The 16,178-nt window shown below is 32.4% G+C and overlaps 1 protein-coding gene across 1 annotated transcript in view; it reads right to left on the reverse strand.

Annotated features, from left to right (window-relative positions):
• DNAH5 (dynein axonemal heavy chain 5) overlaps positions 1–16,178 on the reverse strand; it is a 290,296-nt gene that overhangs the window by 206,542 nt on the left and 67,576 nt on the right. The window contains exons 19-23 of the mRNA XM_051973471.1: positions 15,753–15,998; positions 14,664–14,854; positions 14,484–14,571; positions 6,860–6,993; positions 499–700 (exon numbers count right to left, since the gene is read on the reverse strand). Of these exons, the coding sequence (XP_051829431.1) occupies positions 499–700; positions 6,860–6,993; positions 14,484–14,571; positions 14,664–14,854; positions 15,753–15,998 (861 nt within the window). The remainder of the gene's footprint in view (positions 1–498; positions 701–6,859; positions 6,994–14,483; positions 14,572–14,663; positions 14,855–15,752; positions 15,999–16,178) is intronic.

Here is a 16,178-nt window from a genome sequence, read left to right on the forward strand (position 1 = left end):
TTCATACTCAAACTTGGCATTTATAAAAATTTCTTTCCTTTCTTCTTCCTTTTTTTCTTCTGTGTCCTATAGATATCCCAAATTATACGGAAGTATAGTAATGTTTATACCTTTTAGTTCTCTTGCTCTCAAAATTTCAGACTAAAAATATTTCCCCCCTTAAAATTATTCATTTATATATTTTTATATCTTTATTCTTGGAAAAACTCCATTTTAATACCAAGTGCATCAGATGCCTTTCCTTTCTCTAAATAAACATTCATTTTCAGTGCAGAGGAGCAAAGAGTTCATTATATCTCTACACATTCTCAAAAAAACTGATTGTATATAAGAGGAATAAATAAAAATCTACAGACTAGACCCTTCTACTTGAGTTTTATAAAAGCAAAGTCAGTGAATCTTTAAGAAGACACAAGCTCTCAGAAATAGTAATCTAGAGAGGTAGTGATAAAAATATATGCTGAATTTCCATGAATATCTAAAAAAAGGTTCCCCTACCTGTATATAATGCAACAGTTCCTACACAGATATATTCAGGCTCAGCATTAATTTTCTGTTCTAAGTCTCGGAAATAGAGGATCTGAGATTCAAATTCAGAAAGGGAGGGCTTTGTGCTTAAAAATTCCATAATAGTGTCTTCTCTCTCCTTTTGCCATATGTGATGGTAACGTTTGAAACAATCTAGGGATGAAATAACTTCCTGGAATAGGAAGAAACAGAAAAAGGAAATAAATATTTATTAAGTGGTTACTCTGTGGCAAATTAAAATATCTTTAAAATATTCTTATTTGATCCTCATAACAAAGAAAGAGGGTAGGTTTTATTAAACCCACTTTACATTTGAGACTAATAGAGGTTAAGTCTAAGGGCAGATTTAAATAGATATTTTAGGTCCAGTGCTTTAAGCCATGTGATACCTCCAAGCAGCAATGGTTGCAACAAATTCATATTATAGTATGATAAAAATAACAACATTTATATAGCACTTGCTATGCACCAATTATTGTGCTAAGTGCTTTGCAATTATTATCTCATTCAATTTCCATAACAACACTGAAAGATATTTGCTATTATTATTTCTATTTTACAGATAAGAAAATGGAGGTAGTTAAAGGTTCTGATAAAGGCCTCATTTCCAAAATATATAGAGAACTGACTCAAATTTATAAGAAATCAAGCCATTCTCCAATTGATAAATGGTCAAAGGATATGAACAGACAATTTTCAGAGGATGAAATTGAAACTATTACCACTCATATGAAAGAGTGTTCCAAATCATTATTGATCAGAGAAATACAAATTAAGACAACTCTGAGATACCACTACACACCTGTCAGATTGGCTAAGATGACAGGAAAAAATAATGATGAATGTTGGAGGGGATGCGGGAAAACTGGGACACTGATGCATTGTTGGTGGAGTTGTGAACGAATCCAACCATTCTGGAGAGCAATCTGGAATTATGCCCAAAAAATTATCAAATTGTGCATACCCTTTGATCCAGCAGTGTTTCTATTGGGCTTATATCCCAAAGAAATACTAAAGAAGGGAAAGGGACCTGTATGTGCCAAAATGTTTGTAGCAGCCCTGTTTGTAGTGGCTAGAAACTGGAAAATGAATGGATGCCCATCAATTGGAAAATGGCTGGGTAAATTGTGGTATATGAATGTTATGGAATATTATTGTTCTGTAAGAAATGACCAGCAGGATGAATACAGAGAGGACTGGCGAGACTTACATGAACTGATGCTAAGTGAAATGAGCAGAACCAGGAGATCATTATATACTTCGACAACGATATTGTATGAGGACATATTTTGATGGAAGTGGATTTCTTTGACAAAGAGACCTGAGTTTCAATTGATAAATGACGGACAAAAGCAGCTACACCCAAAGAAAGAACACTGGGAAACGAATGTGAACTATCTGCATTTTTGTTTTTCTTCCCGGGTTATTTATACCTTCTGAATCCAATTCTCCCTATGCAACAAGAGAACTGTTCAGTTCTGCAAACATATATTGTATCTAGGATATACTGCAACATATCCAACATATAAAGGACTGCTTGCCATCTAGGGGAGGGGGCGGAGGGAGGGAGGGAGGGAAAAAAAAATGGGAACAGAAACGAGTGTGAATATAAAGTAATTATTAAATAAAAATTAAATTAAAAAAAAAAGAAAATGGAGGTAAACAAAGGTTAAGAGACTTGCTCAGCATCATATAGCTAGTAAATATCTGAGGCTAAATTTGAATTTTTGTCTTCCTCTATATTATAGTATGAAATAGGAAAAAGAAGATAAAATTAATATCTCTGGTAAAAACAGGATAATTTTTAAATGAACATAATTTTATCCTAACAAAAAACATTGTTTGCATATCGTTACCCAGAAAACCCTGAAATAGGGATTTTGGTGATGTGGTAGATTGAACATTAGGGGGAGCTAGATGGTGCAGTGGATAGAGTACTGGGCTTGGAATCAGGAAGATGTCTTTCTGAGTTCAAATTTAGTCTCAGATACTTACTAGCTATGTGTAAAGTCTGCTCCAACTTCTAATATACTATGATTCTACTGACATTCAAAATTCAGCAGATTTAGTCTTGAATTGGTACTAAAATGATGACATATTTAAACAATGCATTTGCATGCAAATGCGTTCATAAAATTATTGTATAAAGTTCAAGTATTTTTCATTTCCTTGCATAATTTCAGCAAAATAAATTCATGATAAAAACTGTTTTGAGGACGTAATCTTTAAAATTTGAGAAAGTAGGGGGAAGATTCTGGGAAAATGGTAGAATAGATCAGAAAATTCCAAGTTCTCCAGATTTTCTCCACAAAGAAAATTGAGCCTCAGGGCAAATATAGATTGGTGAAAAACAAATAAGATTTGGGGCAAAATAGGAATCCCCCTTGTACCACCCTAAGAAGACCTCAGGACAAGGATTAACCCAAGTGAAGTATTAACATCTTTAAGCTTGTTCCAAATAAGCTGCAAATAGGGAGTCCTGGGGCTAGCTGAGTTAGAGGGAGTCTCAACCTGAACCATAAGAGCTTTCACCTACAGGACACTTAGGGAATTCAGAATCTGGGTCTAGGAAGACTGCTGATTAGCAACACTAGACTCAGATGCCCTTTAGAGACTCTGCTCTTGCCTAGAAGGAATTAGCACATCCAGGTGAGTGCACAAGCAATGGAGCAGGGAAAGCTGTTGGCTGTGAGCACTTACAGGAGTGGGGGAGCTTTTGGTTTGGGATTCCAGGTCAGAGGGGAGAGCTAAAATGAAGCTGGAGGTACCAAAAATTAGAGGTGCTTACACTTTATACATTTAAAAAAATGAACAAAGAAGAAAGACCCCAACTGTAGAAACTTATTTTGGGAATAGGAAAGACCAAAGTTCATCTTCAGAGGACAGTAAAGTAAAAAAAAGCCTCTTCTACTCCAAGTGGTTACCTTTCTTAGAGAATTTATAAAAGAACTCAAAAAAGACTTCAAAAATCAAATGAGAGAAATTGAGGAAAAACTAAAAAAGAAGAACCACCTAAGAAAAACAAGAAATTAACCAATTAGAAAAAAAAATAGATACTTAAAGAAGAAAAAGATTTTTTGAAAATTACAACTGGGCAAGGGGAAGCCAGTGAATTATAAGAGATCTGAAGAGCAGATCAAAAAGAGAAAATATAAGAATAATTGCTCTACTTTAATAATGTGATCAAAAAAGAACATTGACACAATTATGCAAAGAAATAATCCAAGGAAATTAAACTCAAGGAGTGATAGAACATGAGGGAAAAGTAGAAACAAAAAAATGACCAACCACTATCTCAAAGATTATCTAAATGGAAAACATTTAAGAATATATTATTGCTAAATTTCAAAATGATTGTACATATGTAACCTATATCAAATTGCTTTATGTCTTGGGGAAGGAAAAAATAAGCAAGGGAGAGGGAAAAATTTGGAACTCAAAATATCACAAAACTGAATGTTGAAGATTATCTTTACATATAATTGACAAAAAAATATTAAGCAAAAAATGAAATTATGTATCAGCTATTTAGGAGGCATGAGATAGAAGGCTATCTCAATATATTAGATTTGAGACCACGAGCAAGCTACTTAATTTCTCTGAGCCTCAGTATCCTCATCTGCAAAATGGTGATAATTATATTTATAACACCTACTTCATAGAGCAATTAGGAAAGTGCTTGTCAGTAGTGATGTTGCATGTCAAATAAGTTCTAATCATTATTGTTACTTTGTGGAAGGCACATGATACTTGCAAAAGAATGAAATCAAGAACAGAAAAGGCTTGGTTTTTGAGAGGAGAAAAGAAAAGATGACAAGTTAATGTAATATTGATAGAGTTGTGAAATGATTCAACAATTCTGGAAAATTATTTGGAACTACACAAGAAAAATGACTAAATAATATGTGCCCTTTGACTCAGTCACAATACTGAGCAAATAAGAAAGGGCCAAGTATAGGGAAGAAAATCTGATTTTATCTCTTCCAAGATATTCTGTGCACCTTTGCCAGACAAGTTTTCCATAAACATTTTTTGATCATGTCATGTAGTAATTTTTTCTCTCCAACTAGTTCCTTAATATGGAGATACTTCTAATGTTTCCACAATCTTGAACATATTTCTCTGTCTACTTAATTTAATTCAAGGATATGTGCCAAAGGATTTAGTGCAGTACTTCTTGTGGGGACAAAAAAATTAATTGAGTACTTGTATATTGTGTAATCTCTTTAAAACTGTGGTAAGTGGCTGTGGTATATAAGGAAATATGATTTTTCTATAGAAAATATGAAGAGTATCAGAATTCAAAAAATAGGAAAACAAGCAGAACAAAGAAAATAACATGCCAAATGACTACAACAATGCAAATAAAAAGAACTAGAAAAGGAAGCTAGATTATGAGGAACTATAATGACCAATCTTAGTCTGATAGAGTAAAATATACCTCTGTCTTCACAGAAAAGAGAATGGACCATAGGTAAGGATCTTTGCATACATCACCAGAAGTGGTCACAGAGCATTAATTGGTTTTTGTTGGCTGTCATTGCGATTATAGTAATCTAGTATTTGACAAACCCAAAGACCCCACCTTTGGGGATAAGAATTCACTATTTGACAAAAACTGTTAGGAAAATTAGAAACTAGTATGGCAGAAACTAAGCATTGACACCTAACACCATATACCAAGATAAGGTAGAAATGAGTTCATGATCTAGACATAAAGAGACATAAAAATAAAATTTATACAAATTAGAACATAAGATAGTTCACCTCTCAGATCTATGGAGAAGTAAAGAATTAATGACCAAAGAAGAATTGGAGATCATTACTGATCACAAAATAGATAATTTTTATTATATTAAGTTAAAAAGTTTTTGTACAAACTATTTGTCGTTGTTTCAAAGAATGGCTTAATATGAGAAAAGTTGGAAGAGTTCCTAGGAAGTATCTCACAAAAATCTTGATATCTTTTTACTTCATTCTCTTTCCTTGCCCCTTCCCTGTCTCAGTCAGGAAAGATAGTACTCAATAACTGAATGTCTGTCTAGAGATCATCCTTCCTATAAGATAGGAAGGATTCAGGAGTTTTAAGAATCTAAAAAGGGAAAGTTGTTACTGCTTCTGCAGTTAATTATACAGGTAAAAAAAATTAATAAATCTTTCTTAGCACATTTTAGTGTATCCTAGATTAAGAAGGAAAGAGAGATGCCTTTACAGTTCTGCCTCTCCTAGCCATACCCACTTATCTGTGAGTATAGAAAATTACATACTGAGGAGATCCCTTTGAATATCCTCTTAGTACTTAGGTATCAAATGACATTTTATAACATAAGTGAAGGCTATCTTCCATGGAGTTATTATAGTTTCTCTCAAGGAAATCAGTGCATGCAAAATTCATGTGCTGGAGATTGGGAAGGCAAGATGTTATTCTTAATGCCATATTGTGTATGAATTCAATCCTATCTCAAACGCAGTAAGACAGATGACTATTGGAAGGATAATAATTTTGTAAAGTGAAAAATTACTTATGAGGAGGTAAGAATCTGAATAGAACTTTGAAATGGGATTTTTGGTATAGCAGAATTATTTAAGGTATTTTGTGCCATCTTTTTCATATCTGCCCTCTTAAAAGGATTAGTTCAGAATACATGTTGAATATTAATATATTAATAAAATGTTGATACCATATGTTAATAATGGCAATGTTAATATAGTAATAGTACCTTCTGATAATGCATTAATATTATGTTGGTTTTCATGTTAATATGTTAATAATACCATAACCTCTTTGTATTAGGCATTGAAATTAGTTTATCTAGTAAAGAAGGATTGATTTGACATCTATCATGGGCCAGGTACTATGCTAAGCACTGCAAAGACAAAAAAAATAAAATAAAATAAAATAAAAGTCATTACTCTCAAGTAACTTACAGTGTTTTCTTTTCCTTCCTCTGCCTTTTGAAATGTCTGGTTAGCTTTCTTCAAGACTCAGCTCAAATTCCTATACTTTCATGAGAAATTTTCTGATTTCTTCAGTTACTAATGCCCTCTATCTCAAAATTATTTTGTGTCTGTTTTAGATGCATTTTATTGACTCAGGAACATAATAAACTAAGCTATTTTTCCTCTCCTCATCTGGTCCTTCCTCAAGTTCTTTAAGGCTTTGGACTATCTCATTGTTATATTTCTATATTTGTCAAGGACCTCACATGGCTCCTGGCAAACAGCATGTGTTTAATAAACCCTAGTTGATTGAAGGGTTCAGCGTTCAGTCAGTTCAATCAAAGAGGCATATTGCTGAAGAAGTGTTAGAGGGCATATAGTATGGACTTACCTTTTTGGTAGAGTTGATGATTGTGCTAAGCACAGAGACCAATTTAGCAATCTCTTTGTTGTCTGAAACACTCTTATAGTAGTTCTTACTTTGCACAGGAATTGGTAAGTTGACAGATGCCATTTCAATGTTATCTAAAAGTTACAATAAAATAAAGCTCTAGTTAAAACAAGTTATAAACATCTCTTTAGGTCATAACTAAAATAAAAATTTTTATGATAATACTTCATAAAAAATCTTTCTAATACAAGACTGAATGCTGGGAATCAGTAAATATGGCAAAATCTTATCTTTAATCATTTTCATATAGTTGAAATATTAGGAAAGCATAAATAAAAGGAAATTAACAAAGTTATTAAAATTAATAAAATAAAAAAAGATACTAGACTGGTTTACATTCACTTCTCTAACTCATTTTACAGATAAGGAACTGCAGCAATTAGGATTAAGTATCTAAAGTCATATTGAAGAGTAGAATAAAAGAAAAAGAAAGAAAGTAAAAAATGTCATGCTTCAGTCTGTATTTAAACAATATCAATTCTCTTTAAGATGATATGCTTCATCATTAACCTTTTGGAATTAACACTTCAACAAAATTAACAAGTAGTTCTAATTTCCTACTTAATACAAAATATATTGCTAGGCACATGTACAATTTATATTTGATTACCTACTATCTCAGAAAAAGAAGAAAGGCAGGAGGGGGATAGAGAGGAAAGGAGAGAATTCATAACTCAAAACTTTTTTAAAAAAATTTAAAAATTGTTTTAACATGTAATTAAGGAAAAGATAAAACATATTATAAAAACTAAAATACAAAGAAATGTACATAAGCATTCCAAAAACCATGTAATTTTTTGAAAAAACATATATTAATACCATTTGTTTTATTGTGTGTGCACATGAACACCCACACACATAGACACAGCAGGAAAAGAAAAGCAGTCAACAAACTCCTCACTTCATTCCATCATTTGTAAATCTTCCTATAATTCTCTTAACTTCTTCTTTGAGTTTTATTCCATCAACCTATCTCACCTTCTCCATACTTTTGTTCCTATAATCTATAATCTGACTCCAGATTGTTCTCCCTGCTTTCTCAAGGATTCTTCTCAACTGCCATTTTATTAATCTCTTCAACTGCCATGACATGGGTGCAATTTTACTCCATCTGAGTGTATTTTATATACTAACACAGAAGATAAGATTATATATTAATTGTTCTACTATCCCATATTCATGCGCTTTAAAATTCTCCTGCCATCAAAAATTATTTCCATCTCCCTTTCTCTCTCTCATTCTGTCTCTCTGTGTCTCTCTCCCTCTTTCTTCTTCTCTCTCTTTCTCTGTCTCTCTCTCTCTATCTCTGTCTCTCGTCTCTTTGTCTCTCTCTCTCTGACTCTCCCTGTGTCTCTTCTTCCCTCATCTCTCTCTGTCTCTGCGTATTTCCTAAAATTATATCTTTCTATAACATCCAATCTTCTCTATTTTTCCTTGTTTTTTCAGTCCATTACCTAGATGTTCCTAATTACCTGGCACTCACCTCTTTTCACTGTCTTTCATCTATAATTACCAACTATTTGAATTACCAATTCAACTATAATTACCAAGACATTCAACTATGTTATATTTTCCATCTTGAATTTTTTTTATTCCTTGTTCTTCCACTGTTCACATTTTGCTAATCCTCAGTCCTGGATGACCTCAACCATCTTCCTCTTCTCTTCCTACTTCTATGTTATTGAATGAGAGGAATGGGGGTAATGGGAAAATCATGCTATAAGGCTATCTATTTTTAAAATTCATGGTGAATTGCTTTTGAGACCTCACTGCTGCATTATAATCATTCTGTTTTTCCCTGGTTGGGTTTCTATTGATTGGTCCATAGAGGCTGTTCAAAAATCTTTCTTCTTTTGTCAGTCTTTCAATGTGACCCTCATTCACAAATGACCTAATGTACTTTTTCACAGGGAAAAAAAAATTCAAGGCCATCTACCAAGAGCTGTCTGATTTCCCCTATGGTACACCTAAAAACTCCTGTATAAAATGAAGTTTCCTCCTTAATTCCTTTAACTGAGGAAGAAATGATTTTTTTTTTCCTTTGTTAATTCTAACCATTCTTCTTAGCCCCTGATTCTGTTCTTTACACGTCCTCTATAAGAATGTTCTCTTGATCATTATTTTCCTGACATCTTCAATTTCTCCATATAAACACGTCCAGGAGTATCTCATCCTTAAAAAAGAAAAAAAGAAAAACTTATCCTGATCTTGTAATCCTCTCATGTAATTTTCCTCCTCACTGCCAAACTCCTTACCTCCCATTCATTTCTCAGCCTTTTGGTAAGCTGTCTTCTGACCCCAGTACTGATCTATTAAATGCTAAATCTGTGTGGAGGTGTTCCTTCTTTACCATTATTTGTATATATTATATAAACATATGTAATTGAATTTGTATATTTATATATAATATATAACGCATATATAATAGACATAGAAATATATGTTTACTATATGTGTGTGTGTATACTGTGATTCCTCAATATATTCCTAGTATTATAACATACATATAAAATTTATACACACATATGTATATACATATAAAATTTATCTCTTGAACTCAAGTTACTAATTATCAACTGTATACTGATCAAAAAGATATCCCAATGGCAATTTAAATTCAATATATTAGAAACAACAACTTATTCTCCATTTTCAAATACATTTCTCAAAATTTTCCTATTAATATTGGGGAGCTAAGCAGCTGAGTCATTTTTTGATTCTTTCCTCTCCTTCACTTACATATCTAATCATTAGCCAAATTCTTTCAATTCTCCCTCCACATTGTCTCTTCCATCTGTTACCTTCTGTCTGCTCACATAATCATCACATAATCATTCACCTCTTTCAATTGCTTATAACATCTCCCCTTGGATGCTGTAATAAATAGCCTTTTGATTGACTTCCCTGTTCCCAATGACCCCTCTACTCTATCTTCTATGCCAAATTGGCATCTCTAAAGCACAGATCTAACCATGAAACTTCTCTGCTCAAAACAATATCAGTGGTCCACATTTGCTTCTGGGGTAAAATACAAATTCCTCATTTCTCCACTAGCAGCTATGCACAATCTAGATCCAGTCTACCTTTCAAGTATTATCTCATATTATTCCACCTATATTTCTGCATTACAACCAGACTGGATTTCTTGCTATTCCACATACTTCACATTCTATCCCTCATCTCAGCACTCACAATTTTTTTCCTCCTGTGTCTGAAATACACTTTTTTTGATACTGAGAGAAAATGAGGCTCTTCACTCTAATTTGGAGTAAATGTAGAGCACCCTATTTTGAGGTCCCTGTGCAAAAAAGAAAGGAATGCTGCTGTAGGTACTGCATTTTTTCCAAGATCCAGCTCCTTTTCCTTTCCCAATTCCAAATCCCCAGGTTTCAATGATCCCTCCCTCCCTTCTGAATTACCATATTTAATTATCTATATATATGTTATATGTATAAGTAAGATAGAAGATCTCAGAATGAAGAGGGTACTTTTTTTCCTTTGTATCCCTATCACTTAGCACAGTTCCTAGAATGTGCTAAATAAATGTCTGTTGAGTTGAATTGAAATAAATGAATTAAAGCACTCTAAAGGTACAAGCCTGAGAACTAGAAATTAATATTAATAGAGAAAATTTAGTCCATAAAGCAGCTTTAAAGTGTAAGCTTTAGATTGGTTATATTTTAAGTTTCAGAGAACTAAATGAAAATTCAGAGAAGAGCCAAGATTTCTGGAACAAGTTGGAGATAGAGATAGTCTGCATAGCTTCATTAATAAATCTGAGTTCTATTTCCAGAGCTGCTACTAATTAGCTAGCTGTGTGACCTTGGACAAGTCAAGCTGTCTGGATTAAAGATTACTAATTACTAGACAATAAAACTGGAAAATATAGTGTGATATTTAGAATCTTTAAAATATGTGGACCTTGACATTTAGTCAAATTAAAAACTGGCTAATAGTTCAATCCTCTGATTTTAATTTCTAACGAAGCTTGAAATAAGAGTCACAGGATCATAGGGATGTGCAGTCAGAAAAACCTCTGACATTTTAGAATCACTGATATTTCAAAATTAAAAGGAACTTTTAGAGGCCATGCAATCTAATCAATATACCTGCAAAGAATTCTTTTCTATAGATGACTAGTGCTTTACCAATCTTAACTTAAAGCCATCCAATTAGGTAAAGGCAATTATCTCCCAAAACAGTCTATTCCACTTTTTTTGATAATTCTAATTTCTAGGAAGCTTTTCCTTACTTCAAGCCTAAATTTGACTTTTTACAAATTCCAATTCTTCCTCCTCCTCCCTCCTTCCTTCATTCCTTCCTTCCCTCTGTTTTCTGAGGACAAATAAGACAAAAGTCAGTCCTCTCTTATGTGACTGCTTCTCAAATACTTAAAAGACACTTATCATGTCCTTCTAAGGCTTCTCTTCTACAAAATAGCAATTTCAAATGTATTTTCTTCAGGTTTCATGATCTTGAGGTCTTTATTTTAATAGTCCTCTTTTTCTTACTCTCCAGGTTACTGATGTCCTTCCTAAACTGAGCAGCTCAAAACTGATAACAGTATTGTTGATTCAGTCTGAACAAGAAGGAAAAAGAAAGGAATAAGCATTTATATAACACCCACCATGCTTCAAGCACACTGTGCAAGGTAGATACTATTATAATCCCCATTTTAGAATTGAGCTCACTGAGACAAGCAGAAATTAAGTAATTTTACCAAGCTCACACAGCTAGTAATTGTCTGAGGAGATTTGAATTCAACTCTTTTTAAGAACACATTTAACACTTTATCCACTGCTGCACCTAGCTCCCTCCTAAAAAGGACAAGACAGAATACGTTAATATTACAATTTCCTTATGCCTCTTATGCTTCTTAGCTGCCATATCATTCTATCAATCTATATGCAATACAATTAGTTTCCTAGATTATTTTGAAATTGCTATATAGTCATTACTTCTACTGTTGATACTTGAGAAATTTATTTTTTGTACCCAGGTATAAGATTTTTAATTTGTTCTTATTAAATTTTGCCTTAATAGAGTTGCCCAAATGTTCTAATCAGCTTTGAGTTATCTACACATTTACCAAGCATTCTTTTTATTTATAGCACTGGAGGAAAAATATACCCAAGAAAAAATCAAATACATGTCCTTAAGCTGCTCAATTAATACAACAAATACTTATTTTACATCAACTATATGCCAGATGGGCAACTAAGTGGCAACAATGAATGACTATCAGGCCTAGAGTCAGAAAAAACCATCAGACTGAGTTCAAGTCTGGCCTCAGTCACTTACTTGCTATGGGACCCTGAAGTCATTTAAACCTGTTTGCCTCAGTTTCCTCATCTGTAAAGCAGAGTAGAAAAGAAAATAGCAATACATGCTGGTATTTTTGCCAAGAAAACCCTGATTGGGATCACAAAGATTAGGAAACAACTGAAAGGATTGATAGGTAACACATGCCAGATGTTGTATGATAACCACTATGAATAAAGAGACAAAAAAAAAAATAGAGTGCCTGTCTCCTTGGAGAAAACAGCATGTTCAAAGCTAAGTAAATACAAGATATATACAAAATAAATACAAAGAAATTTAGAATATGAAAACTAATAACATTTAGATAAAGTTGTACTTGGGACTTCTATCCAAGTTGACACTGAATCACTACTGTGCCCATAAACAAATCCATCTTTGGATCCAGCCATGCAATCGGTTCCAGATCTAAGCCATATCTGTTCATCTTTTCTACAAAAACATGAGAATTTTATCAAACCTAACCCAACATATAATATTGAACTCTAGACAGACCAAATAATTTGTTCAAGAACACATAGATAGTAAAGGAATATCTGAATTCAGATCTCCCAATTCCAACCTATGTGCTGTTTCTATTATACTAAATGGTATATAGTATGCCCTTTCTCTGCTCATTTCATATATGGTGAATTATATGGTAGGAAAATCCTTGATTATATGTTGTATATGAGTACATGTGAGTTATAGGCTATAAGTATGTATATATATATATATTTAGCTTAGTAACTGGGTGGGTGGGTGAGAAAGAGAACTGAGTTATTTATAATAATTTTGTCTTGCCAACAAGAAAGAACTTCAAATTTCTTCCACCTCCTCATAATCCAAACTCTTTCAAAACAAGCTCTAAGACAAAAATATAGGAAAAGCAAAAACTTTTTAACTGTGGATTTGTGTATTTTGTTTCTTCCTCTCATTTTCATAGTACCCCTTTTTCACTTATTATAACTTGATAAGTGTGAACTGTTCCTAAGTTTTGCTGAATAGGTATATATGATTTTTAGCAGTGGAGTTAGTATAACAAAATTTCCTTGCAAAAAAATCATTTGGAAGTCATATGCAGGTTGAAATAAGGGGATTTAATGGACTCTACTTCCCTTAAAATCTCAGCAAATCACCAATTCAAGGTCAGAGGACGGATAGATAACGCATAAAATGGAAGGAGAATTCTGTAATAATCTAAATGTATGAAGAAGTATTATATAGAAGGATGGAAATGAACTATGGCTGACCTCTGCTGAGGTTAAGGTAGTACAATCTCAACTATAATATGAAACGCTAAATAGTACTGCTCCATCCACTGCATCACCTAGCTGACCCCACATTCTAATTTTAAAGAAGGACAATGCCAAAGAATATTCTAAAAATATTAAATAAAGAAAATTAGAACATGACATATATTACTTATATATTATAAGACAATTCATAAATTATATATAATAGGCAATTTATCAATAAATGAGATAAACAAAGATAAAATAAATGAGAAAACAAATTTAGGTATAAAATGGAATTTCAATTACATTAAATTTGGATCTTTCTGTATAAATAAAATAAATATAGCCTAGTTCAGATGGAAATCTTTTGTAGACAGTTTATCAAATAAAGTTCTCATATTAAAATATATCTATAAGAATACAAGTCATTCCCCAATTGATAAATGATCAAAGGATATGTCTAGTAGTAATATTTGGTTGTGGAAGTTGTACTATTAAAAAAAAAGCTGTGCACTGCACTACTGATGTTTTCAAATTGTAATTCTAGAAATGACTTTTGAAAATCCTTTGGACAACCAGGAGATCAAATAAATCAATACTGTAAAAAATTAATTCACACTATTCATTGGGAGAACATGAAGCTGAAGCTTAAAAACTTTGGCCATTTAATGAATGAAAAGACAGGACATATTGGAAAAGACTGATGGTAGGAAAGACTGAAAGCAAAAGGAGAAGAAGACAATAAATGATAAGATGATAGATGGTGTCATGGAAACAAATAATATGAGCTTTTTCAGTCTTAGAGAGATATACAGAAGAGATTGGCATGCTATGGTCCAAGAAGATCATATAAAAACAACCTCAATCAAGGTTTGTTTTCATTATTATTATAAATGAAAGTGATGTTTCAAATAACTGATAATAAAATAAATAATAATTAGAACAGTCTACTAAATTTTACAATTTAAAGGATAATATCAATCTTGTCTTTCATTTCTTGTTTCCAAAAGAAACAAAAAACTACTTGCCTTGAGTTCCAGTCTCACCTATGTCATCTTCTGAATCACTTTCTTTGTTGTTTCTCAGGTTGACGATTTTTCTTTCAAGCAGCTTTTTCTATAAGGGAATAAAACATTATTTCCATCTCTCCAATTACTAAGAATTTCAAAAATTCTAATGTAAATGGATTACTTCAGTTCCAAACTCACTGTGGGCAATCGTTCTTTACTCCATTGTCCAACTCCTTTCATGACAGTAATGATACATTCCACTGCTCTGTTAAGCGTCTGCTGCACATCATCGAGAACTGGAGCCATGGAAATATTTGGGATTGACAAGATAATGTTTGCCCTAAAAATGGGAAGGCTGTTCTGCTTTGGCTTAGATGGGTTTTCACTCTCTGAGTTAAGAGAAAACATGGCAAAGACTTAACTTTATAAATATATGGTTAATCTCATTTTTCACTGAAATACTAATTTAAATCATAATAACAATGATTAAGCAGAATTCCATGTTACTTTTTAAAGAAACTTCTCAGACTTCAATTATTATATGTCTTTTTTTTAATACTTTTTGCTTTTTCTAAATGCATTATTACTATTTATATTTTTAGACAATAAGATCCTTGAAGTTTGAACCATGTTTACTTCATCTTTCTTTTCCTCTACAAACAAGGGGTTTTTGGCATGTATTTGTTATTTAAGTTTTTAAAATTGAATTCTAAACATGATGATCTATGTTAAGGAAAATCTACTCTCTGAAAGTCAGCTATATTCTGAAATAATTGTGCAAATTATCATTTTATTGATACTTAACAAAGACCATTATCATAAAGAAAATTCTAAAATATAGATTAATTAGTAAACTTAATAATCTCTAAGAAGATTTGATAAATAAATAAATAAATAAGCTGTTAAATATGGGAATAAATATAAGAATAAAATACATTTTGAAAAAATTCACTAAAACTTTGTAACAGAAAAAAAAGTAATAGCAATCTTATTTAGCATTGCTGACTTTTAAAAAGCTCATTAATATCAATGTGGGGATATTTATCATAAACTTTTCCCTCCAAAGCAATGTACTGACTAGTACTGCAAAGGGGAGGATCTATCCATTAGACCATCTCCTAGATTTGCAGACTTCCCATCATTAACAAACAAATCATAAAATACATCAGGTCAGATTGCTGACGATGTCCCATGATGAATATGAAATGATGCCATCAACATAAGACTGGCTTAGTCATTGATTTGAATAGCGAGTTAGCCAACAAGAAAACTGTGTGAGATTATTACCTCTGAAATTAATCATGTTTGAAGAATAAATACGTTTACGAATAGCCTCTAAAGCATTCCGAGTAACCTTCAAAAGAGCATCAATGTTTTGGTGATTGAAATAGGAAAGCAATTCACAAGCTTCTTCCTCTAAGATAGCATTCTCTTTCTTCTTTCTCCTGAGTACTGCAGGAGGGAGCCTAATTCCAGTCTGACTGGTAGTAAGAGAAGATGTTAGACTTTCTGAATTTCCTTGCTCTTCACCAGCTGCAACAAAACCAAGGAAAATAAATAACAACATAAAAGAATAACTTTTAATAAAGAAGAGAGGAAGAAAAGTGATAGGATACAATTGAAGAAATTATAGGCAATGAAAGATAGAAGATAAATGAGATAAGTACATGAGAAGTATATAATGTATAGAATTCGAGATCAGTGAAGCCTAAA

The sequence above is a fragment of the Antechinus flavipes genome, chromosome 1, assembly GCF_016432865.1.
Source record: "Antechinus flavipes isolate AdamAnt ecotype Samford, QLD, Australia chromosome 1, AdamAnt_v2, whole genome shotgun sequence".
NCBI classification, from domain to species: domain Eukaryota; kingdom Metazoa; phylum Chordata; class Mammalia; order Dasyuromorphia; family Dasyuridae; genus Antechinus; species Antechinus flavipes.